The following is a 23437-nucleotide window of genomic DNA, read 5'->3' as shown; positions in this document are numbered from 1 at the left end:
CCCTTGCCCACCCCAATCATTTTCCAAGATAAAAGGCCCTAGATAAGTAGAAAGGAAGACAAGACAATAGGGTTGAGAATGAGTAAGGGTACTGACAGATAACAAATTAAAACTAAAGGATGGAACACAAAGAACATTAGTGAGAGTGAGAGAAGAAGAAAGAACAACAATGCCAATGTGAGTCACTTGTGTTGATTCCTCATTAGGCAATTGAACCAAAGATTGCATAGTAGTAGTAATTTAGGTTAACAAATCAATTGAACAGACAAAATGGTTAGTAGCTCCATTATCCAACACCCAAGTACACCTATCATAAGCCCTTCTATTGATCACTTGTGTAGAAAAAACACTATGTGAGAGATCAACACCTGCCATTGGTACACTTGCAGGATTGGAAGATGCCACATTGGCCATTGAGGCTTCTTTGGCTTGAGATGTTGTTGCAAGAGATGAGTTTGAAGCACCAAACAAAGCAAAAAGTTGTTGGCACTGTTCAGGTGTAAAGGCAGAATTCTGGTGATGCATTGGAGAGGCAAAAGGCAAGAATTATGAAGGGGAGCTTGACAAGACTTAATGGGCCATGGAGGGTTTGTAGCATTTATCCACTGTGTGACCAGTTTTGCCATAATGAGTACAAACTGGTCTGTCCTTACCCTTGCCACCAGAACTAGTACTTGCAAGATTTGTACCATGATGATCATTTGGCACTTTAGCATCTAAAACAGTGGAATCAACCTTAGCAACAAAAGCATTAGGAACTGATCTTTGTGTCTCCTCTTGAATTAACAAAGAGTAAACCTTGCTAAGAGATGGAATTGGATCCATAAGCAAGACTTGAGTCCTAACTTGGGAGAAAGAATCATTCAATCCATTAAAAACTTCGTCACAGACTCTCTGACTTGTAAATCAGTGAGCCTCTTGTTAATGTTGCATACATATTTTCCATAAGTACATGAAGGAAATGGACTAAGGTTTTGCAATTGATCCCAAAATACCTTCAACTGAGTAAAGAAATCAGTGACAGACATCTCACCTTGATGAAGCTTTGCAATTTCCTTTTGAAGATTGAAAACCCTTGGTCCATTGGTTTGAGTAAAATGATTCTTCAAGTCATTCCATATTTCCAAGGCAGTGTCTTCATAGATGATGCTTGCTTGAAGTTTTGGTGAGATTGAGTTAGTTAACCATGTTCCAACCATGTTGTTACACCTGATCCATGCTTGCACAGCTGAGGGAGTAGATACCAATGGTGATGAGATAGTTACAGTCCCATCAATGAACCCTAATTTTTTCTTAGTAAGCAAAGCTTTCCTCACAACTTGAGCCCAAGCTGAATAGTTTTCTCCGCCTGTCAAAGGCTGTGTAACAAGAACTAGACTTGGATTCTTTGCATGATGCAAGAACAGAGGGTCATCCATTGGAGAATCTTATGAAGAAGAAAATGGATTCTCAAATGCAGAAACATTGGCAGAACCATTTGTAGTCGCAGCAAAAGCCATTGTTGGCAAAAGAAGAAAATTTTCTCAAGTACGGAGTGATTATCAAAGTGATTTTCTCGAGAAAATTAAGAAGGAAAAACAAACTGAAAGAAATGCAAAACCCTAGAAAGATTTGGGAATTTGCTATGATACCATATCACGAAATGAATGAGTAAAGAACTGTGTTTTCATTAATTAGAAAGAATGAGTACAAATTCTGTATATATACAAGTATTGAAGCAAGTAACTTCCTAACTGCAAAAATAGAACACTAACTAACTGAAACCAACTTTACACGTAGTTGCTACAGTAATAACATACTCACTCACATGTCAACACTCAAGTAAAACAATTCGGCTACTAAACTACATGTCGTATATATAGTAAAGCTAATACAATTATACTATCATTTTACTACTCTGTTTTGACTTGATCAATCTTCTTTCTTCCTGCTCTTGCTTCCTGATAAGTATGTTAAAAGACTTTACAAGTGGTAGTATTGAAGACATGAAGACTAAAAAAAGAAACAAGTCTGAAAAAGCTATAAACTTTACCTTTGACACTTGTCTCGATAGAAGTTGCCATTGAGAATAAATGCATATCGATACTTGTTGTTCATTTATCGAGTTTTGCAAATCTAGATTTCTCAGATCAGATTTTTGGCTTATGATGACATGTCTTTTCTAGGGTTTTATTCTATAACATACTAGATAATGTAAAAGTTTTATTTTATAGCTGATAGACAAAGACTCACATAGAGATCTACACACTTCTTATGAAACTATTGTGTTCTTATGTGCCTTAGGGTTTTCTGACCAAGTTGCATTTTCTTTAATAAGTGTGTACTAAAGAACTTCACATCCAACAACAAGCTTCAAGTTGCTGGGAGTTAGTCACAGATTTGAGATTTGTGCAATTGAAGAGGTCTCTACAAGATCAAGTCTAATTGGAGATTAATGTAAGGGTTCTACTATAGGTTAATAGGTAGGTACTTTGGGATAGGTCAGGAGGGTAAAATTCCTTGTACTTGTAGCGGCTTGTTCTTGATTAGTAGATTCTTGAGAATGCTGACATGAAATTCACCAAGTGAAGTTTTTGCCTGTGAAGGTTTTCCTCATTAATCAACAAATCATTATGTCAAATTTAATTTTCATTGCACTCTAGATTAGAATTGTGATTTGTTGGTACACGATATTGCATGTAATTTAACCTAATTGATCAACTCAGTAATTGAATTAATTAACTGAGGTCAATTTATAACCCAACAATGATATCGCCACAACTATCTTATGAGACAGACTATAATTGACTGTTTGTCATTTCCACATGGACCCATCACTTTTTTTCACCAATTTTTGTATTGAAATACTCTACCTGGACCTGCCATAGCATAGTAATTACCTTTTATACTATATATCTATGTGTTACTAGTGTAATAAATACCTTTTGTTAAGGTATATAGGTAAATGATAATTTTTATTAAAAAAAGCATGCAAAGACATTAGATTGTAAGAACTATATATAAGCATTCTTCAATTCTATTATTATTAGGGTTTAGTGTTTACACATTAAGGTTTAGGAGGGTTTGTAGATCATGTTATTAGGGTTTAGTGTATAGGGTTTAGGATTTAGGAAGGCTTGTAGATTTTTTATTGGGGTTTAGCGTTTAGGGCTAAGGATTTAGGAGGATTTGTAGATTTCTTTTATTAGGGCTTGGTTTTTAGGAGAGTTTGTTATCATTTTTTTTTTAATTCACTGAGGTTTAGTGTTTAGGGTATGTATTATTTTTTTTCCTCCCAAGTTTAGTGTTTAGGACGGTTTGTTTTGGGTTTTTATCACTGTTTTAAAAATGGACTAGATGGTTCAATTGGGAACAGGGCACTAGTCCAGTCTGATAAAATCCCCAAAACTAGTCAAAAATCAGGTTGAACTAGAAATCGAGGCACAAACCAATTCTTTAACCATACCAGTTTTTAAAACTATGGTCTTTACTTTAGGGTTTAGAAGAATTTTCTATTTTGTTTTGTGTTTAGGGTTTGTATTATTTTTCTATTTTGCTAAACCTTCATTTTCCTCTACAAAAGAGAGAGAGAAAGATTGTTTATGGGTACGCTTGGAACAATAAGCGCACGTTAATTCTTGAAGGGTGACGGATTCAGTAACTCTTATGCATTATTATTTCTATGTACAATTATACGTTTATACATGCATAATATAAGCTTTGTTATGGTCATATGTTCACCATTAGTTATCGTCATCGTATATAACTCATGCACATTCAACGTATTATATTAACTATGATAACATATTTATCATTACTTACCATGGCCATCCATCATCCATTCACTGAAATATCATGAATTGCTAATTGTGTTCAAACAATCATTAGTCAATAATGAGTTTCATCCTATATGGGTTGTTAAGGTTGTCCGGTCATCATTCACAAATAACAAATTGCATATATTCTTGTCATCGGATTACAATACACATGATATCCTTACTGTTAAAAGTAATTTCCTCTATATGATACCTTTTGGTTCATCTCCAAAGCTTAGAGGTCAAAACACATTAATCACTCATCAATCTTTTTTGTACATCAATTGATAAAGTTCATTGTGCATGTTCATATCATTAGACTTCATCATACTTTCGTCCTCACCACATACGGTTATCTATGATAACACAATCATTGTTCATCGTACTAATTGCATCCTGTAACGCTACATGTAAGCACATCATCACCAAACATCATCATCATCATACACCATGCATTAGTGTTCAATGAACAAAGTTAGCTATAATCACACATTCGTCACTTGACCTACGCCGTCATACCTCATACATGCATGATCATCGTATGTGGTTAGTTATCAAGACCACATTCATCATACACCAGTGAAAATTATACAATATAATGTTCAATTGTATATACTAGGTTATGATAACCCACTTTCCTACCTTACAACTTTGACTTTGAAAAGATTAAAAACCCTACAAATAGCATTTGTTTGGACACTTTAACGGTTGGACAAAGTTTTTCTTGAAATTAGTTTGGAGAAAAATTCTTCAAAATCTTCCTATATCATTTTATTAAATGTGAATTTTAAGAAATCTACTGTTATATTGTATTTCCTTTAGCTTTATCCTCCATAGTTGCAAAGTTTTAAGAAAATCAAACATCGAGACCTATGTGATCTGTCATCTGTTTAAATTTCAAGTTTTTGTACTCTTAAATTATGCTTAAAAAATATGTGTATTAACATCTGATCTAAATGAATACCAGGGTATTTCACCCGTTACAATTACCTTCTCCCCATACACAAACACTTTTTTCCGTATTAACTTTTTAACTTTTTCTCACTTCTTTTATTTAATGATTGAGATTGGAATTTGCTTTTTTTCAACACTCAATCTCAGTTGTTGATAGTTATTGCATTAGATGCAATACCTAGAGTGTTGCAGCTAATCTCAAATCTAGGAATATTGCAACCAATTGTGATAAACGAGGGGTGGAGGGGAGGATTGCAAAAGGCAACAACATTCATGTCTACCCCATCAACTTTTGCTCCAGCCCTCTGACATCAGTTGTGTGGCTTCATCAATTGTCAATACCTACATAAAATCACACACACACACACACACACACACACACACACACACACACACACACACACTCTCTCTCTCTCTCTCTCTCTCTCTCTCTCTCTCTCTCTCAAATTCTTGACTTAAATGCTAACACCCTTCTACCTGTTACATTCTTCTTGTTGGAAAATATAGTTTTGCATCTCATACATAATAAGCAACTAAAAATTAATGGATCTACTTCATTTATGTGAGATAACATGGAACTTTTGAATTTTAGAAACAAAGAATAGAAAAAGCGCACCTTGATGTTGTGAAATTTAAAACAGAGAAGAAGATTGAACTTGGGAAGACCTTCAATCTTCACCCCAATTCCACATATGCCAAAGATGTGTAGTCTCTCTATCAGTTCTGTACATTATTTCTTTTCTCAAGAGCTTGTGTTTTTTCTAAAAAATGTTTTTTTTTTTACTCATACATACAAATAACTACCTAAACAGTTATTTTATTTAATAACTCTTATTAAATAATTAATTGATTATCTAATTGGGTTGACCTTTTAGGACAACTTAATTGAGTTTTAGTGTGTGGCTTGGAATGAGACCAAATGAATAAATAAAACTTTAGCTCCTATGAGCTTCAGGCCTATCTGTCAACTCTTGACAAGCCCTAAAATTACCATTAATTAAAATATTTGATACCACTATAAAAATATAATTACACTCTAGGCTTTATTAATAAAATTATATCCCAAGAATTTATTATCAAATCAATTAACCCCTTCATGAAAATATTCATAGTAACCCAAAGCCATAATATATAAATGTCACTTTGAAAATGACTATCTATTGATCCTCGAGTTCCTAGTTTAATCCTATAAGTTATTCATGTATAAAATCAAATTTCATAAAATATAAACTTTAGTAGCTCTTTATTACTAAAGTAATTAGACCTAACACTTTGAATAACTAAACCCATTAAACTTATTTTAAGGGATTATTTTATACCTAGAAAAAGACTATGAATTCCATATTGAGAATATATGTCCATTCATTACTACATGTGATTTCCCAACGTACTTAGATTTTGATCATTAATATAAATCTTACTCCAGATACATAAAGAATACAACATTTTATATTCAAGTTCACAATTCCCTCAAGATTGAGAATTTTATTAATAGAATAATTAGTCTTATGGTGGTTTGGTCAATATGTCTTATATACTTAAGACACTTCAACATATCAACTAGAAGTCTCTATTTCCATGATCAAGACAAACCATTTTAATGACACACTATAGTATTTACAAATGAAATGTTTAATTTCATCACCGACTGTGAATTTAGGTTTTGAGTTTACAAAGAACTTGTCATTTATATATTCTATGACTAAATCACATATAATGCATCTTAAGAACTATATAATAATATCCAAATATTTATGTTACCATTATTTTAAATAATAAAACAACTTTTATTATTTTAATACATGATGTTGTACATAATCTCAAACACAAAATGATACAATAGGTTTTAGAGAACTAATCCTAACACTTCTCTATCCTAATATCTCTCCTACTTAAAGCGTCAAGACCTCACAATTACACTGCACTCCAAGAAAATTGTTCTCTGAGTGTGCCAGCCTTTTGGTATCTCACTAAGGAACAAACACAATTTTCTGTTCCTCTTTAAAGGTATCACTCAAATATTCCTCCTCTTTTCTTAATTTCTCACTTTCCAATCTCCAATTTTCTCAAGAAAATGATCTTGATCTCTTTCAATGTAGACTAGTATATATGAGTATGTTACAAAACATATCCCTGGGTCTCTATGAGATAAACTATTTTGGCTGCAATGCATGATATATTAACGTTGTCCTAAGACCTAACCCCCTTTTTATACATTTTTCTTTGCAATATAGTTTTAATTTTTAGAGAATTTATATCAGGGTTTGTTCTTAGATACGATATAATTTGCACATATATATTTACTAAGAAATATGTTGTGGTTGGCTATGATTTATATTATACAAAGTTTCATACCAGCTATGACAGTCTCTCTCTCTCTCTCTCTGTACATAGTTGGGTTTGGTTCATTTCAAATATTATTAGGCTAATGATCATATTTACTTGTCTCATGACTGTAGGACTTGTATTCGTTACATATTTAGAGGATGTGGAAACTGAAGATAGCCGAAGGAGGGCCAGATTTGGTGAGTCTAAACAATTTCATTGGGCGGCAACACTGGGAATTCGACCCCGATGCTGGTACTCCAGAAGAGCGTGCTGAAGTTGAAAAAATGCGTGAGCAGTTTAAGAAAAACCGGTTTCATAAGAAACAAAGTGCTGATCTTTTGATGAGGATGCAGGTGACTATATATATATATGTGTGTGTGTGTTTTTTCTCTCGTATATTTTCTGAGAATATCATGTTGAACATTTCATCATGTTCATTAGTCTACAAGCATCATAAACTATTCAATCAGCCATATAGAGTAGACCACTGGCTTTTGATCCTTTCTATGAATCTATCCCCTGTTTTCTTATCCAACGTAAGAATATTATATTGACGTGCTTTTCGACTCGTTTAAGTTTGGTACACGGGGATACACGCAACATGTGTGAGACAAATCTCACGTTTGGCTTCATTAAGGACTGTTTTTGTGCACTAGTTGAAAATACTTTAATAAGGTCTCATCTGTAGCAAAAAGTAGTAAACAAACTTTAAACAGAAAATAGCTCAACTTTTAATAAAAAGCTAATTGTTTGTGATAAAAAATTTTACTTTAATAAGTGTAGAAGGATACCATTAACAAGATCTCCCTTAGTTTTTTTTTTTTAAGGGTATCTTAAGTATTTACTTAAGATCTTTCCATGTATAGATCACATGCGCAGTACCATATTTGTTGGTAAGTAATATATGCACAAGACACTAGGAAATCAAAAATATGTTTTTTTTAAAGAATTCAAAATCCAAAATATATTGGGTTGCTTGTTTCATGGAAAGCATAGGCGATATGTAATCTATATATATATATATAAAATCGAAACCTTTGGAGCTCCCACAATTTTCCACGTCATCACTATATTCTTTTTCTTTTTCTTTTTCTTTTAGATTCTTTTTATTTTTGGTTTTATATGTTTCAAAAACTTGAAAATTCTATTTAGTTTAGTTTAAATAAAACTCTATTAGATATATGTTTCAAAAGCTTGAAAATTCTATTTCAACTAAAATTCTATAACAAAAATTTTCACAAATATAAACTTCTGCCAAGGTCGAAATCCTTCATACTCACTCAAATTTTCACAAAGAAAACACACATATCAAATTGAAGCCATAGTAGGAAGCAAACCCTGTACCTATGATTGTTTATGATTATTTTTGTTCATTTTTTATAGTTTAAACCCATTAAAACTTATTGCTTGATGGTATTTCATGGTTTTTTTTTTCCCTTTACTTTTTCTTTCATGTGATTTTTTTTCATTGTTTAAAGTTTAGACCCATTAAAATTTAAAACTTATTACTTTATAGGTTCATGTACTTTTTTCTTCTTCTTATTTTTCTCTTTTGAATAGTCATATATTTTTGGCATTTTGGAAGTTTTCACATCTGAATTTTTGTGTTAGTTTTTGCAATATTTGAACATGTTTAGCAGGTTTCAACAACTATACCATGTATTATTCTTTTAAAGGTAATCAATTTTTCTTTTACATTTCTCTATTATAAAATCATATATATATATATATATATAGTTTTGTTTCAATAATTTATAGGATGTAAATCTTATGATTCCTTAATATTTTTTGGCCTTTTGGAAGTTTTAACATCTGACTTTTTGAGTTATATTTTTGTAATATCTAAAACTATCTGGAAAATTTCAATGATTATAATTATGAATTATTATTTTGAGTGTAACAAATTTTTCTCTTATATTTCTCTGTTGTGTAGTCACACACACACATATATTTTTATAATTTTTAAGCTCTTAATCTTTTGATTCTTTTCAATAGTTATAGGTTTATAGTCATGAACTATTCTTTAATATTTTTTGTAAGTCATTGCACGTTTAAACAATGACTTATTTATCAAATTGAAAAACAAATTGAAGTTATACAAGAGCAATTCATGCAATAATGTAGTTTCTTAATCAATTTAAAATTTTATAAAATCATTTTAGTTTACCACATAAATAGGTAGGTTCCCGTGCATAGCACGGGTTAGCGACTAGTAGTTATTATTATTATTATTTAAATGACGATTACCGTGATGATATCCTACCTTCACATCTCTAACTTTTTCATCAATTAATTTGATGTGTGCAGCACACTACTAGTACTTTAGGTCCTCATATATAGGATTGTGTTTATTTCATACCACTTATTGCACACAAACGTACACATATATGCACGGTTATTGTAGCTCTTCTATCCATTATTTTAATATTATCTTCATATACTAAAAAAAAAAAAAAAAAACCTATTTCACTCTTTTTAGCAAGAGGTTATTGAAGAATGAATATTTTATTGATGAAGAATGAATATTTTTATTGAAATATCTTGTAAAATAGATAAACTGATGTGGATGTTTTGGAAAAGTGATGGTGTAAAATAGAAAAAGTGAGTTTTCTATGTTTCTAGACCCCTTAACACAAGTTGTTTAACTTAGTTATTTAGCCAAATGATTACTTAGATAAATTATTAAGCCCTAGGTTAACACAATAAACTCATATCATGTAAATAATGCGGAAATATAAAGAACATAATGATATGATAACCCAAAAAAACCTAACCGGTAAAAAACTTGAAGAATATTTAACCTAGCTATGCTCAAGGTAAAACAGATTCACTATGAAAGAATTGAAGTTTGTATAATAAGACTTAGACCACTAACATCCTATTACTACCTCGACCACGTGACAGTTTCGAGTCCACGGACTATTTCTTTCTTTGATCCACTGTAACCACAAGTACTCCTACTTGTGACTTTGAGACTCCACTCAAAGATTTCAGATCTTCTTTAAGTTCTTTAAACAGCAACTAAAGCGATCACCAAGTTCTTGACATGAATCTTAATCTTGATAACCCTAAGTGTGTGTGTGAAGGTAAATACCTTTAGATCTCACAAAAGATTCAACACACACCCATCAAAAGGCTTCTAAAACGTAGCTAGGGTTTTTCCTTACACGTCAAATGGGCTTGGGCTGAATTGGAAATTCTGCAGAAAAATAAATTTGCATGTGGTTCAATTGATCAAGCCTAATTTTCAATTGATCGATCCTTGCAGATTAAGTCCAATAATTTCTGCAATCACTCTTCCAATTTTACAAATAAACACACTTTGACAAACCTAAACCTAGACTATATGTTTTGATCATGGTTTGCCAACATAATACAAATTAAAGTTCTAATACATTTAATTCCTAAAGTTTTAGAACCTAATAGGTTTTTTGTATAAAATAAACGAAATCTTTTAGAAGAGCTAATGCGATTGCTCGGCGTACAAGTTAAAATGTCAATTAAAGTTTGCTATGTTTAAATGTCAGCTTAAAGGACATTTTGGGCTGCAAGATGTCCCTGTCGTTAGCAGACATTTTTGTCTTTGCTATTTGGAGTTCAAATTTTTATAACCAAAAACACCTAGTACCACAAACAAATGCATAACTTGTATCACAACTGTCTATAGATAGATTGTGAGTGATGGAGAAAATGTGGTGGTTTCGTGTGAAGATAACAAACAACTAATTATAATTTGCCATATAAGATAATTTTAATAAAGTTATGATTTTTTATGCATTTTGTAATCATAAAACTTCTATGTTTCTTTCTTTTTATTTTAATTTATTTTTTATAATGAAGCATACAACTTCTATCCACTGGTCAAAGTCAAGGAACCTAGACTCTATAGTACGGTAGCACTCAATGAGAAGTAGTTCTACCAAATTTGCCAAATTTCTAGGATCGCTAAGACTATTTTTTGCTTAAAACAAACAGCAACAACATCAAAAATATTTTAAAAAGTCCAGATTGGATCCATAATTTTTTCTTAAAAGTAAACAATTCCACCCTTCTATGTACGGGTCATCTGTTTTAAATTATTAGAGATATCATGGTTCATGAGGCTTAAATATATCGTAGGCCTATGTACTTAAATATGTTTTCCCAAAACATAGTAAACTTTTGTAATTTAGTGCTTTGTGTTTGACTCTTATAAATTCTATTTGTGAGTCATTGTCTCATTTTTTTCAATTGGACATATCTCTAACCCTTTGATATTGCAAACTCACAGCTTAGAAAGGAGAACCCATGCGGGCCTATTCCACCACCAGTCCAAGTGAAAGAAACAGAGGTGATAACAGAGGAAGCAGTGATAACTACTCTGAAAAGAGCACTGAGCTTTTTTTCATCCATTCAAGCCCATGATGGCCACTGGCCTGCTGAATCTGCTGGCCCTCTGTTTTTCCTTCAACCCATGGTATGTATTTTCAAACCATTTGTTTCTAAAAAACATTCTCTCTCTCTCTCTCTCTCTCTCTCTCTCTCTCTCTCTCTCTCTCTATACATTTGCTTAAGAAAATAAAAATGTTGTCAAAAAATTATTGAATATGTTCATTCCATAAGGCCAATCAGATTGGTACAGTTTCTTGAATTATTAAAAAAACAAAAAAGGCCCATCAGATTGGTGCAATTTCTCGCATATACTTTTTGATTTTTTGAATTCAAGCTCTTAAACGCACAAGCAAAACTGTGTGCGTGTGTATATATATTATTTATGACTTGCTACATGGGGATGGCTGAAAAAATTAACCCAGTGACTTTTTTGTTACGTTTAACTTAACTTCAAATTATTGCCACCCAGGTAATGGCATTGTACATCACGGGAGGTCTCAATGCTATGCTTTCACCAGCACACCAGAAGGAAATAATTCGATACTTGTATAATCACCAGGTAATATTTTGTTGTAATTGAAAATAACTTTGTTTTCAAATAACTTATAGTTCCAAAGGATCTATATAAATTCGAGAGTGGAACAAAAGGTCAAAGGGAATGGCATCCCTTATTAATAGAAGGGAAATCACATTTTTATTTCCCATTTAATTATATATATATATATATAGAATTGTTGTCCTCCAACGCATTACATGAAAATCATGAAACCTATATAAAATTATATAATTCATTAAATTATTTAAACAAGTCACATTATTATTAACAAAAAAAAAAAAAATCTTTTGAGATGAGAGAGAATAAAAATACACCTAAAGTTTGGACATCTTGTTACCAAAAAAAGGCTATGGACATTCTCATTAGGAAACCCCCACCCCCCCCAAAAAAAAAAAAAAAAAAAAAAAAAAAAAAACCAAAAACAAAGACACTTAAAATATACACCTAAAGTCTTTTGAGTTCCACCTAGTGAATTAGGGGGTTTTTCTCCAATATGATTTAGAAGAAAATTCTGTCCATTTTCTTTATAAACTCATGACATAGTGTTAGTATATATTCAGCAAGCCAACAAGCCTAAGAAATTGAAAATTTTGCATAATTTTAAACTATATATGTTTGTTTGTTTGTTGGACAGAATGAAGACGGAGGTTGGGGCTTCCATATTGAAGGTCACAGTACAATGTTTGGCACAACTTTGAGCTACATTGCCTTAAGGCTACTTGGAGAGGGACCTGAAGATGGTGAAGACATGGCTATGGCTAGAGGACGGAAATGGATCCTTGACCATGGTAGTTTAGTAGCAATTCCATCATGGGGAAAGTTTTGGGTCACGGTATGACCAATTGAACCCATTAGCCAATGTTGCTTTGATTAATGTTACATTACTTAATAACTTTTTATTCAATTAATTTATTTAAAATTTCACTATTTGATTATATGTTATTTATATTCTTAACATATATTGTCAAATTTCGTGTCAATCAGATGTTATTTATTTTTGTAAGTAAACTTGAAAGGCCTCATCTTTTGTATAGGTACTAGGAGTATATGAGTGGTCAGGCTGCAATCCATTGCCCCCAGAATTCTGGATTCTTCCTAATTTCTTCCCTATGCATCCAGGTTTTTGTAACTCACATCTTTTTCTTGAAAAGAACACTTTTTAGTTGCATATCACTCAAAAATTTTATGTAGCAGTTAGCATAGTACATGTATCTGATCATCACGACCTTCATTATACAAAATACAGGCAAAATGTTATGCTACTGTCGCTTGGTTTACATGCCAATGTCTTATTTATATGGGAAGAGATTTGTCGGTCCAATCACCGGCTTGATTCAATCAATAAGACAAGAGTTATACAATGAGCCTTACCATCAAATTAACTGGAGCAAAGCTAGGAATACAATTGCTAAGGTTATTTGAAGTCTTTTTGCATTTCTTGTCCATGTTAGAAATATCAATATCATATCCTGCTTATTAACAATTTTCACAAAGTTGATGCCTACTTACACAATTTGCTATTTTAGGAGGATCTCTACTATCCGCATCCCCTCATGCAAGATATGCTATGGGATTTTCTTCACCATGTAGCTGAGCCTATCCTAACAAGTTGGCCCTTTTCAATGTTGAGAAAGAAGGCAATAAAAGCTGCAATTGGTCATGTATGTTATGAGGATGAGAACACCAGATACTTGTGCATTGGAAGTGTAGAAAAGGTCAATACTTGTGTTGCAGTTCAATTTGAATGAAAGAAATATAAAATCAAAGTATTTGGTATGCCATCATTGAACTAAACTTGTTAAGGTTACTTGTATTACAGCTTTTATGTTTGCTTGCCCGTTGGGTTGAAGATCCAAATTCAGAGGCATACAAGCTTCATCTAGCCAGACTTCCAGACAACTATTGGGTTGCTGAAGATGGCTTAAAAGTTCAGGTAATATGACCATTCCCTTGCATCTTTCGGTTACTTGACTTTTCTAGAAAAAGCAAAAAAGCATAATTAGCACATCCATAAGCTTGTGAGTATGTTAATGCAATCACATATACTTAAAAGCATTTACTTATGATGCTTGATTTATGTGATGTAGAGTTTTGGCTGTCAGATGTGGGATGCGGGTTTTGCTATTCAAGCAATTCTCTCTTGTAATCTAAATGAAGAGTATGGGTCAACACTAAGGAAATCACATGAGTTTGTCAAGGCTTCACAGGTCAAAATATATATCAAATACTGCTTACGTGATTATATGAAAGATAATGCTTAACTTAATCATGTTATTTTCTAGGTCCGGGAAAACCCTTCTGGTGACTTCAAAGCTATGTACCGACACATTAGCAAAGGAGCATGGACTTTCTCAATGCAGGACCACGGTTGGCAAGTCTCGGACTGCACAGCAGAAGGGCTAAAGGTAATGCCAACTCTAATACATTTATGATTTATACTAACATTCTCATGGTTCATTTCAAAGGAAAAATTTTGAATTTTGGTAAAACCTTCTATTTTTCAGGTTGCACTTTTGTTCTCACAAATGCCTCAAGACCTTGTTGGCGAAAAAATGGAGACAGACAGGTTCTATGATGCTGTGAATGTCATTCTTTCTCTACAAGTAAGAATTCAACATTGCCAAATTCTTTTTTTTTAGTGGAAAAAATTTACATTAAGTACAAATTGTGTGTTATATTATCCACTTCACTTATTTAACTTTATTAGGTTAAATGATTCTGAAATGCATCACTTCAATAATTGACTTTCTTTTAATACCAATACAGAGTAGCAATGGTGGTTTCCCAGCATGGGAGCCTCAAAGAGCTTATCGTTGGTTGGAGGTAACTTCTCCAATAAACCTACTAGTTTCTTCCTAACTTGTTTCAATATCTCAACTTTTCCTTGTAAGATAGGTTTGTACACATTTATTGCAAAAAAACCATTGTTTTAAACTTACCACTCATTCCCATATTTTTGTATCTTATTTTTGCAGAAATTCAACCCCACAGAGTTCTTTGAAGATACTCTTATTGAGAGAGAGTAAGTTATCTTCCAGCACAAGAATAGTTGTCATGCTATTGGTCATGTTATCTTCCTAACATTAAAATTGAACCACATTATAGGTATGTAGAATGTACTTCGTCAGTGGTTCAAGCCTTGGCACTCTTTAGGAAATTCTATCCCAAGCACCGAAGAACAGAGATAGACAGTAGCATTTCCAATGCAATTCAATACATTGAAAACGTACAAGAACCTGATGGATCATGGTAATATGTTTTTTTGTTGCACACGCTTATATTCTTGATTCACACCATGAAGTACTGCTCTATTGCCACACAGTTTTCTTTTGACATTTAGACAAAGAAAATAAAAGTAGCCAACTATGATAATATCATTAAGAGACTGCACCAAATTTTACTTTTTTCTTCTCTTTCCTTTTGCTTGATGTTAAAAGGAGAAACCATCAATACTTACACAAGATTAATACTTATGTAGGTATGGTCATTGGGCGATTTGCTACACCTATGGTACATGGTTTGCTGTAGGAGGATTGGCAGCTTGTGGAAGAAACTATAGAAATTGTCCTGCATTGCGCAAAACTTGTGAATTTTTGCTATCAAAGCAGCTACCTAATGGTGGATGGGGAGAGAGTTACCTATCAAGCCAAAACAAGGTATGGAAATTTGTTTTGATTTAAATGTGTACTTATTTTTTACAACAGAAAAGAAGGAAAGAAAGATGGGGGGGTGGGGGGGGGGGGGGGGAGAATGGAAATAGAGAACTGAAATAAGTTTCTTTGTGCAACAGGTGTGGACAAATATAGAAGGCAACCGTGCAAATTTGGTCCAAACCGCATGGGCGCTGTTATCACTTATTGATGCTGGGCAGGTTTGTCCATCATTTTCTCCTAAATTATTTAATAAGTTGTACATTAACATGACTGATTTAGGTTTTAGCAATAGTTAGAGTTGGCAATTAGTTGGGTAAGTGTCATGAAAATGAGTAATCCAAGATATCAATAAGTAATCTACCATTGGTCATGATATCAATCACATATTCAGTTATGCCCCAAAAGTACTAGTTAGGTTACTATGGGGGTTCCTCGTAATCACTTATATAGCTCAGTTCGGCCTAATAAACATACACTTATCAAATCCAATTCACTTAATCTAGGATATGATACATATGAAAACAAAAATTAAGATCTAAACAAATAAATTTATGAAACTTTAAAACCTGAGTATTAGATGATAGCAAAATTTAGAAGGTGAGCCTTTAGTGATTTCTTTGGAAGTGCAAATGGATCCCATATACTGTTTCTAAATGTTTTTATAAACTTAGGCCGAGATAGATCCAACACCAATTCATCGTGGAGTCAGAGTGCTGATCAATGCACAAATGGAAGATGGTGACTTCCCTCAACAGGTAATTCATGTTTATTCAAAATCCAAGGAATTTAGATAAGGCTTTCATTTCTTTTGTCAAAATAACTTCTACATACCATAATATTTTTTGAAGCATAGTATAACCAATTGTTATTGGCAACAGGAAATCACTGGAGTATTTATGAGGAACTGTACACTAAATTACTCTTCTTATAGAAACATTTTTCCCATATGGGCTCTTGGGGAATATCGGAGGCAAGTTCTATTTGCACAAAACTTGAATGCATAAACAAAGGATTGCAAATTGAAGTGCCCCACCAATCTCCAATATATATACAACTTTCACATATGAAAGAAATATAGTTATATACTACTTGAAAGATGTAAAATATATCATAATATAGTTTTTGTGGGACAAATGGTTTGTCCCTCTACAAAAAATAAATGTCTATTTATTATTTTGTGTTAGGATCTCCTTCATTAATTTTCTACAACTTAATCATGTAAAGTAATATTTGTGGACTTAGCCAAAAGGAAATGTAATATTTGTGGATGCTATATGTGCAAGTGCAACATACTCTGTTGAATTACAGTGTGTATAATTTCGTAAGAAATGAATAAAAAATATATAAGGTTATAGGTTTTTCAAGTCTCACTCACTCTCTCTCTCTCTCTCTCTCTCTAAATTATTTTAGGAGACGGTTTTATAAAGTGACCCTTTCACAATGTGTAGGTTTCATAGGTACATAGCTCACCAAATGTAAAAGCTTGTTTGATTAGTAACCTACTTAAGTTGTGAACCCTTTTTCTATTATTGCTTGCCATAATAATTACTCGTAGTTTGCATGACTTTTATCATGTTATTAAGTCACCTATGCACATTAATATATTGCAAATATTTGTTTGCGGACGTTTAGCGAAATTTTCCCAATTTCATAAGAATTCAAGTTTTTAAATATCCTTTAGTCCTTGGAATAAGATTTGTTTGCCGGTGGAGGTAGGTAGGGGCTGAAAGATTAGGTAGTTTAACGAAGCCTTGCTTGGAAAATGGTTATGGCACTTCATGAAAAAAAGTAACAAGTTATGACGTTAGGTTATAGCAATCAAATATGGTATGGCAAGAGGGGACTGGTGCTTTAGACATGTAAGAGGGACTCGTGGGTGTGGGATATGGAACTATGGAAGAATATTAGGGCAGGTGCAGAGATTTTTTTTTGAACAAGTAGTGTATGCTGCAGGGGTGGGTCATTGCATTCGGATTTGGTATGACCCTTGGAGTGGGTATACTAGCTCCTCTAAAGGATCTATTTAAGAGATCTTTGGTGAAGTTAAAAAAAAATGCTTGGTAGCCATTAGGATTTTAAGGTGCAATCGATCACCTAAGTCTAATTAATTTTATTTCCTAAATTTAACTGGGAAAGCCCTAGGGCTTCTAAGCTAAACTAGAAAATAAAACGTCTTGAACCAAAAGTAAAAGATTTGGAAGTCCAATTACGTGCGGGAAAATATTAGGCACCCCCACAACACTTATCCAAAAGGATAGTACATTGTTTCAATTTAATCTTAAATTTCACTATTTTAAGTAATAACTAATATATTTGGCATTTGGTTTAAAAAGGAAAGCATGATATACATGTACATGTGAGATAATGCAAAGAAAAAACCTATTATAGGATGACATGTAATCTTTCCTAGTATGACATATATAGAAATGACATGTAATCTATTTTAAGATGACATCTAAAGAAGACAATATACCTTAAGATGACATGTTAAAAGGAATGTAGAAGAAAGACATATAAAATATCCTAGGATGACATGAAGTGACATGCAATCTATCCTAAGATGACATGTGCAATCTAAATTATAATGGCATGTGAATGACATATATAGCATGAATAATTTAAACAAATATAAGGAATATGCCTTACGTGTTTAAATTTAAACGAAAACATTCTAGGTCTCACATTTAATTTCATGCAAAAATCAACAAAGTAAGACTTTAGTTAAAGGGGGGGGGGGTGTTATGTTTGGCTTTTAGGGTGAACATGGACTTAATGGAGTTAAGCCATGGGCAAAGCATCACATTTTAAAACTCTCAAAGTAAAATTCCTATGAGCTTTCAATCTACACACACACACAAAAAAAAAAAAAAAAACAAAAACAAAAAACAAAAAATCCTATGAGCTTTACACAAAAAAAAAAAACCTTTGAATTTTTTTTTTTTTTTTGGGAGAAAATCATTAAAAGAAAAGATTAAAATCCCATAGTTTTTTTTTTTAAATATTTTTTATTTTTTGAAAAATCTCCTAGAAGGGAAATAATAAAAGTCCTATGACTTTCTAAATTAGAAAGAATCCCTAAAAAAGGAAAAGATTAATTCCATGGGTTTACACCTTAAAAAGTTTCCAAAAAGTGAAGAATTAAAAAGGTCCTATGTGTTTTTATTTTGAAAAGCTCAAGAAAGTTCATTGGTGGAAACCCCAAGTTTAAACAAGCTTTATAAAAACTCCATTATTCTTTTGTATGCCTTTTCCTTTAGCCGTTTTAATATGGGGCTAAGAGTTTACATCCTTAACTAGAGAGTCTAGTTAAGGTGTAAATCCCATGTATGTCCAACAATTGGGAATATATATAAGCAAGACCAAACAAAATAAAATGACGAAGGCATATCATAAATCATCAAAGTAACATCATCAAGACACAAGCATCATCAAGACAATAGAAGTTCTAATCCTAGAATGACCAAGGAAAAAGGATATAACTTTAAAGAATATGATGCTGGACTTATTAAAAAGTAAACCTCATACATGACAACCTAAAAAAAAGGAAAGTTTAAGGTAAAGATGTAAGATTTGAGAACAAAGATTGAAACTTTGTCTAAAACGGTTACACTTGGAACCTAAACATGAAAACTGAAAGTTCAAAAACGTGTACAAAAACACCTTTGAACGTTTAGACCCCCAAATAACAACTTAATCAATTCAAGCAATATGTCAAACAACTAGTGTGCGGAAACTTAACGTATGCTATCAAACGAAATTGATTAAATACTATCTAAGCCATAACAGATTAATATCCACAGCAGATAAATAAAAAGGCAAAGATAGAGAGGAAGGAAGATGCAAACACAAAGACAACACGCGATGTGTTATCGAAGAGGAAACCGAAGCCCTCGGCGAAAAACCTCTCCGCCGCCCTCCAAGCGGTAATCAATCCACTAGAAAATATAGTTAGGATACAAGGACAGCAATAGACCCTCCAAGCCTAATCTACCCAGTGCACCTAAGCCCTCCAAGCTTCTTGCTCCAACGAGGTTACGCCGAACCTTTTTTTTTTCTAGCTTCCTGGATTTCGCTACTAGACCGTAGCATCAACCAATGGAAGATTGGTCCTTCCTAACTGCTTCCCAGAATCCAAACAGCAGTCTCACAAAGATGATGATGGTGAGAACCTTGTTTGGTATTAATGCCTCTCAAGGATATAACAATGGAGATGAGAGAGTTGAGGAATTTGAAGAGTCTCTTAAGGTATAGATTGTGTGTGAATCATCTAGTTTTTTCTTTAGGGTTTCTCTCTCAAAATTCTCTCTGAAGCCTCTTTCAATCGGGGTAATAGGGTATTTATACTGGCAGTGGAGAGGAATGTGAAAGTCAGAATTCTACATAAACAGGTGTGGCTCGCGGCTTGACCCGCGGCTTGACTAAGTCGCGAATCCAAGTCGCGAGATAACCGTATATTGCCAGTGGTCCTGTTTTGGTTCCTGTAGTGCTCCAGCTTAGCAGACTGTTCACCTTCCAGCATTGCCTTGCACGTGAGGTTGTTCTGCGGCTTGAAGCCGCGAGTCACCCACGAAGACCCAGCCGCGACACTCTGTTTCTTGCACACTCTTGAGCAAACTTCACCTTCTTCTCACTCACTACCCTTACATCAAAGCCACCTAAATACAGGGTTACTAAATGCTGAATTACAAGCAAATTTGGCACGGAATAAAGCCAATAAGATGGTTGAATAAATTCAACCTTACAATTTCCCCATTTGGCTATTCCGTGACAAAACCCTAAAACAGACTCTAGACTTAACATGTGAGTTGGGAACAGTTGAACAAAACTCACTCACGCCTAACTCTAGAAGCTGTGAAGCACTTGAATCATATGAACATAATACTCCTGAAACACAACAATACACCATGATCATTGTAAGCAGAGAATTATAAAATGCATATGAAACAGGCAATAAGTGATCAAGCAAAGACGGAGTTATGAAACAAACAATGGCTTGATCAACCAAGTGAACACCACAAGGTAGTGATCACAATGCTCATTCACACTTGGAATGAACACAAGGACATACAAGTTAACAAGCACAAGGCAAGACACTTGTATGCTCAACACTCAACCAATGCATATCACACAAGTCATATGCATCTAGGAACAATCCTACAAGGGCACAAGAGTGACAGTACATAAACCAAAATGCATACCATTTAGATTAAAGTACTGATTTCAACATAGCATAAAGGCTGCATTAAGCAAGGTACATACCATAAAGCCTACAAATTATGCATAAAACATAAACCCTAAAAGCTTACAAAAGCACATGGGTACAAAACACATTATATTGAGTAAAAACTTAAACAATATAAACTAAAAGTGCTTAAAATTTCTCCCCTTCAAAATGATGAGAAGCTGTGATGCACTTGGAACATATATACTTGTAACCTGAAACACTTGCACAAAACACATTAGACCCTCAAGGTAAAGCAAGTAATACAAGGACAAATATAATGTAACAAGTAAAAAGCGATCAAGTAAACATGTTGTGAATCATATGAGAAACTTGATCAAACACCAAGACAGTCATATACAAATGACTACAATGATCACATAGCAAAGCAAATGATCATCTGAACATGCATACAATGAAGCATAATAGCATAGGGATATATGCATGTCCAAAGCACAAACATGATGCAATGAGAACAACAAAGCATAACTCAAGGCACCATAAAGCCAACAAGAAAACAAACAGAACAAGGTTTTCTAGTTAACACAATGTCTTCTCACCCTTGATATATGCATCTCTCCTATGGAATATCTCTCCCCCTACAAATGTGCATGAGAAATAAAATTTCTCCCCCTAAGGATGTGCACAAGAGTCATATAGAAATGACAAAATACTCCGAAACATTCTCTAGAGTATACTCTCCCCCTTTTTGTCAGGAATAGACAAAGGGTCAAGAAGAAACGAGGGCAAGAGATAAAGGTACGAACAATGCTAATGATGCATGAGGGGTGCAAGATGAATGAGAAAATGAAGCTCAAACCCATGACAAAGTAAAATGCTACAAAACATAAGACAGACATGACATGCTAGGATGAAGAAGCAAGGTATAGACCAATGCATGACAAGGGTAGCAAAGGTGTGTGCAAGAGGTGGCTAAGTGCAATGCATGACCAATGCATGAAAAATGCACAAGTGGGGCAAGGTGTGTTGAATACACAACCAATGAACCAAACATGTTCCTAATGAGGAAACATGAGAAACCTCAAAGTTTGGTACTCATCGGAGTCCAAACAAGCGAGAAAATGTCTAAGAGGCATTTTATCAAACACCTAGCATGCACACTATGAACAAAAATGTGAAACAATGCATGAACATCATGAAATCCACCCTTAATACATGTACTTTCTGCCTCAAAGGGCCAACATCCAATGCATATCAACAAAAGAAACCAATCCCATGAAGAAAATTGACAAAAAATAAGTTTTCCCAACCCCTATGATGAAAATCCCAACCAAGAGTACAAAACTCTCCAAAACATAATCTAAGAATCAAAATCAATGAAAATAGTTTATAATTACCTTAGAGATGTTAATGGATTGAAAAAACCATTCAAATTGGTTGGGTTTTGATGTAAAAATATTGAAAGAGGGGTTTTAGAGAGGATGAGAGAGGTTTAAAACAAGTTTCCCACGAAAAAGCTCTTTAAAAAGCTGATTTTGGGCGACTCGCGACTGGCGAGTCGCGAGACAAGTCGCGAGTGAGCCGCGAAACCTCTCTGTCTGAACTCGCGGCTTAGACTCGCGGCTTGCAAGCCGCCAAACCGAGTAGCCAAAACTGGCAGCTTGCTGGCAGCTCGCGCAAGTAGCCAAAATGAGTGGCCAAAAATTCTGATACTTGTTTTTCAAAACAGAACATGTTTAAACATTGAAAAACAAAGTAAGCACTAAACATAAACACAAAAAATGATAAAAATCACTTCCAAAAACATATAAAATGATCAAAAATATTTTTGGATTAATCCATATAAGATTGAGCACACACACATCACATTTAGACAAGTACAATCTAACAAATGAATAAGACATTCATTGAACATTAGGCAAGTGTGTTATGTGTGTGTATCAAATGTGGAATAGTCCTCAGTCTAGAGTGAAGTTTCAATGATCAATTCAATCAAGTCATACACAACTAGTGCTAAGTCTAGTGGTCTATCTCAATTATAGAAATGAACATATATGACCTCCCACAAGAAAATGATTACATATGATGAAGCTTTTCATTTGGCTTCTTTACAATTCATAACATTTGATCATTTTGAATCAAAGCATCTCATTTTGAGATCGATGCCTGAAATTTGTGATATTTCAATTTGATGAACAAGCCTTTGGCTTTTTGGGCATCATACAATTTCATTTAAGTCGCTTTCCCTTTTTCCTAGTCGAATACTAGTATGTGCGACGACTTTTGCAGCTCATTATCTCTTTTCATTTTGAGATTTACATTTATTGAGCTCTTTAAGCAATAAAAATAAAAGAGTGGGAAGAGATATAAGCACAAGTCTACGCATGTATCAAAACCAACATGACTATTGACTAATCATTCATGACAAGTTTGAAGATCGATTTACAACAATCACACAAAGATGTCAAGATTTTTCCCACAAAGATATAAGTGCAAAAATAACAAGCTAAGCTCGTAAATGCACAAAGCCATTTGTACAAAGGTACAAGGCCAAACTCACATGTGATATGTGCTCAAACATATACGATCAAACTTTTTG

General features: G+C 33.5%; 1 protein-coding gene across 2 annotated transcripts in view; it reads left to right on the top strand.

Moving 5' to 3' along the window:
• Positions 1–16976, top strand: part of LOC115967540 (lupeol synthase-like) — a 29520-nt gene extending 12544 nt beyond the window's left edge. Inside the window, exons 1-18 of one of the 2 annotated variants that reach the window (XM_031086656.1) lie at positions 7220–7429; positions 11347–11532; positions 11917–12006; positions 12638–12835; positions 13038–13122; positions 13250–13416; positions 13530–13718; positions 13823–13936; positions 14091–14210; positions 14286–14408; positions 14508–14606; positions 14770–14826; positions 14979–15025; positions 15109–15252; positions 15482–15659; positions 15794–15874; positions 16328–16411; positions 16535–16976. In XM_031086656.1, the coding sequence (XP_030942516.1) occupies positions 7235–7429; positions 11347–11532; positions 11917–12006; positions 12638–12835; positions 13038–13122; positions 13250–13416; positions 13530–13718; positions 13823–13936; positions 14091–14210; positions 14286–14408; positions 14508–14606; positions 14770–14826; positions 14979–15025; positions 15109–15252; positions 15482–15659; positions 15794–15874; positions 16328–16411; positions 16535–16660 (2283 nt within the window). In that variant the 5' untranslated portion in view covers positions 7220–7234 and the 3' untranslated portion in view covers positions 16661–16976. Of the gene's footprint in view, positions 1–7219; positions 7430–11346; positions 11533–11916; positions 12007–12637; positions 12836–13037; positions 13123–13249; positions 13417–13529; positions 13719–13822; positions 13937–14090; positions 14211–14285; positions 14409–14507; positions 14607–14769; positions 14827–14978; positions 15026–15108; positions 15253–15481; positions 15660–15793; positions 15875–16327; positions 16412–16534 lie in introns of those variants that run through there. The other variant, XM_031086657.1, reaches the window with a different exon arrangement.
• The last annotated feature ends 6461 nt before the right edge of the window (positions 16977–23437 follow it).

The sequence above is a fragment of the Quercus lobata genome, chromosome 11 (genome assembly GCF_001633185.2).
Source record: "Quercus lobata isolate SW786 chromosome 11, ValleyOak3.0 Primary Assembly, whole genome shotgun sequence".
Taxonomy (NCBI): Eukaryota; Viridiplantae; Streptophyta; class Magnoliopsida; order Fagales; family Fagaceae; genus Quercus; species Quercus lobata.
Note: the sequence above shows the minus strand (reverse complement) of the source record. Positions and strands in the feature narration are given on the sequence as shown.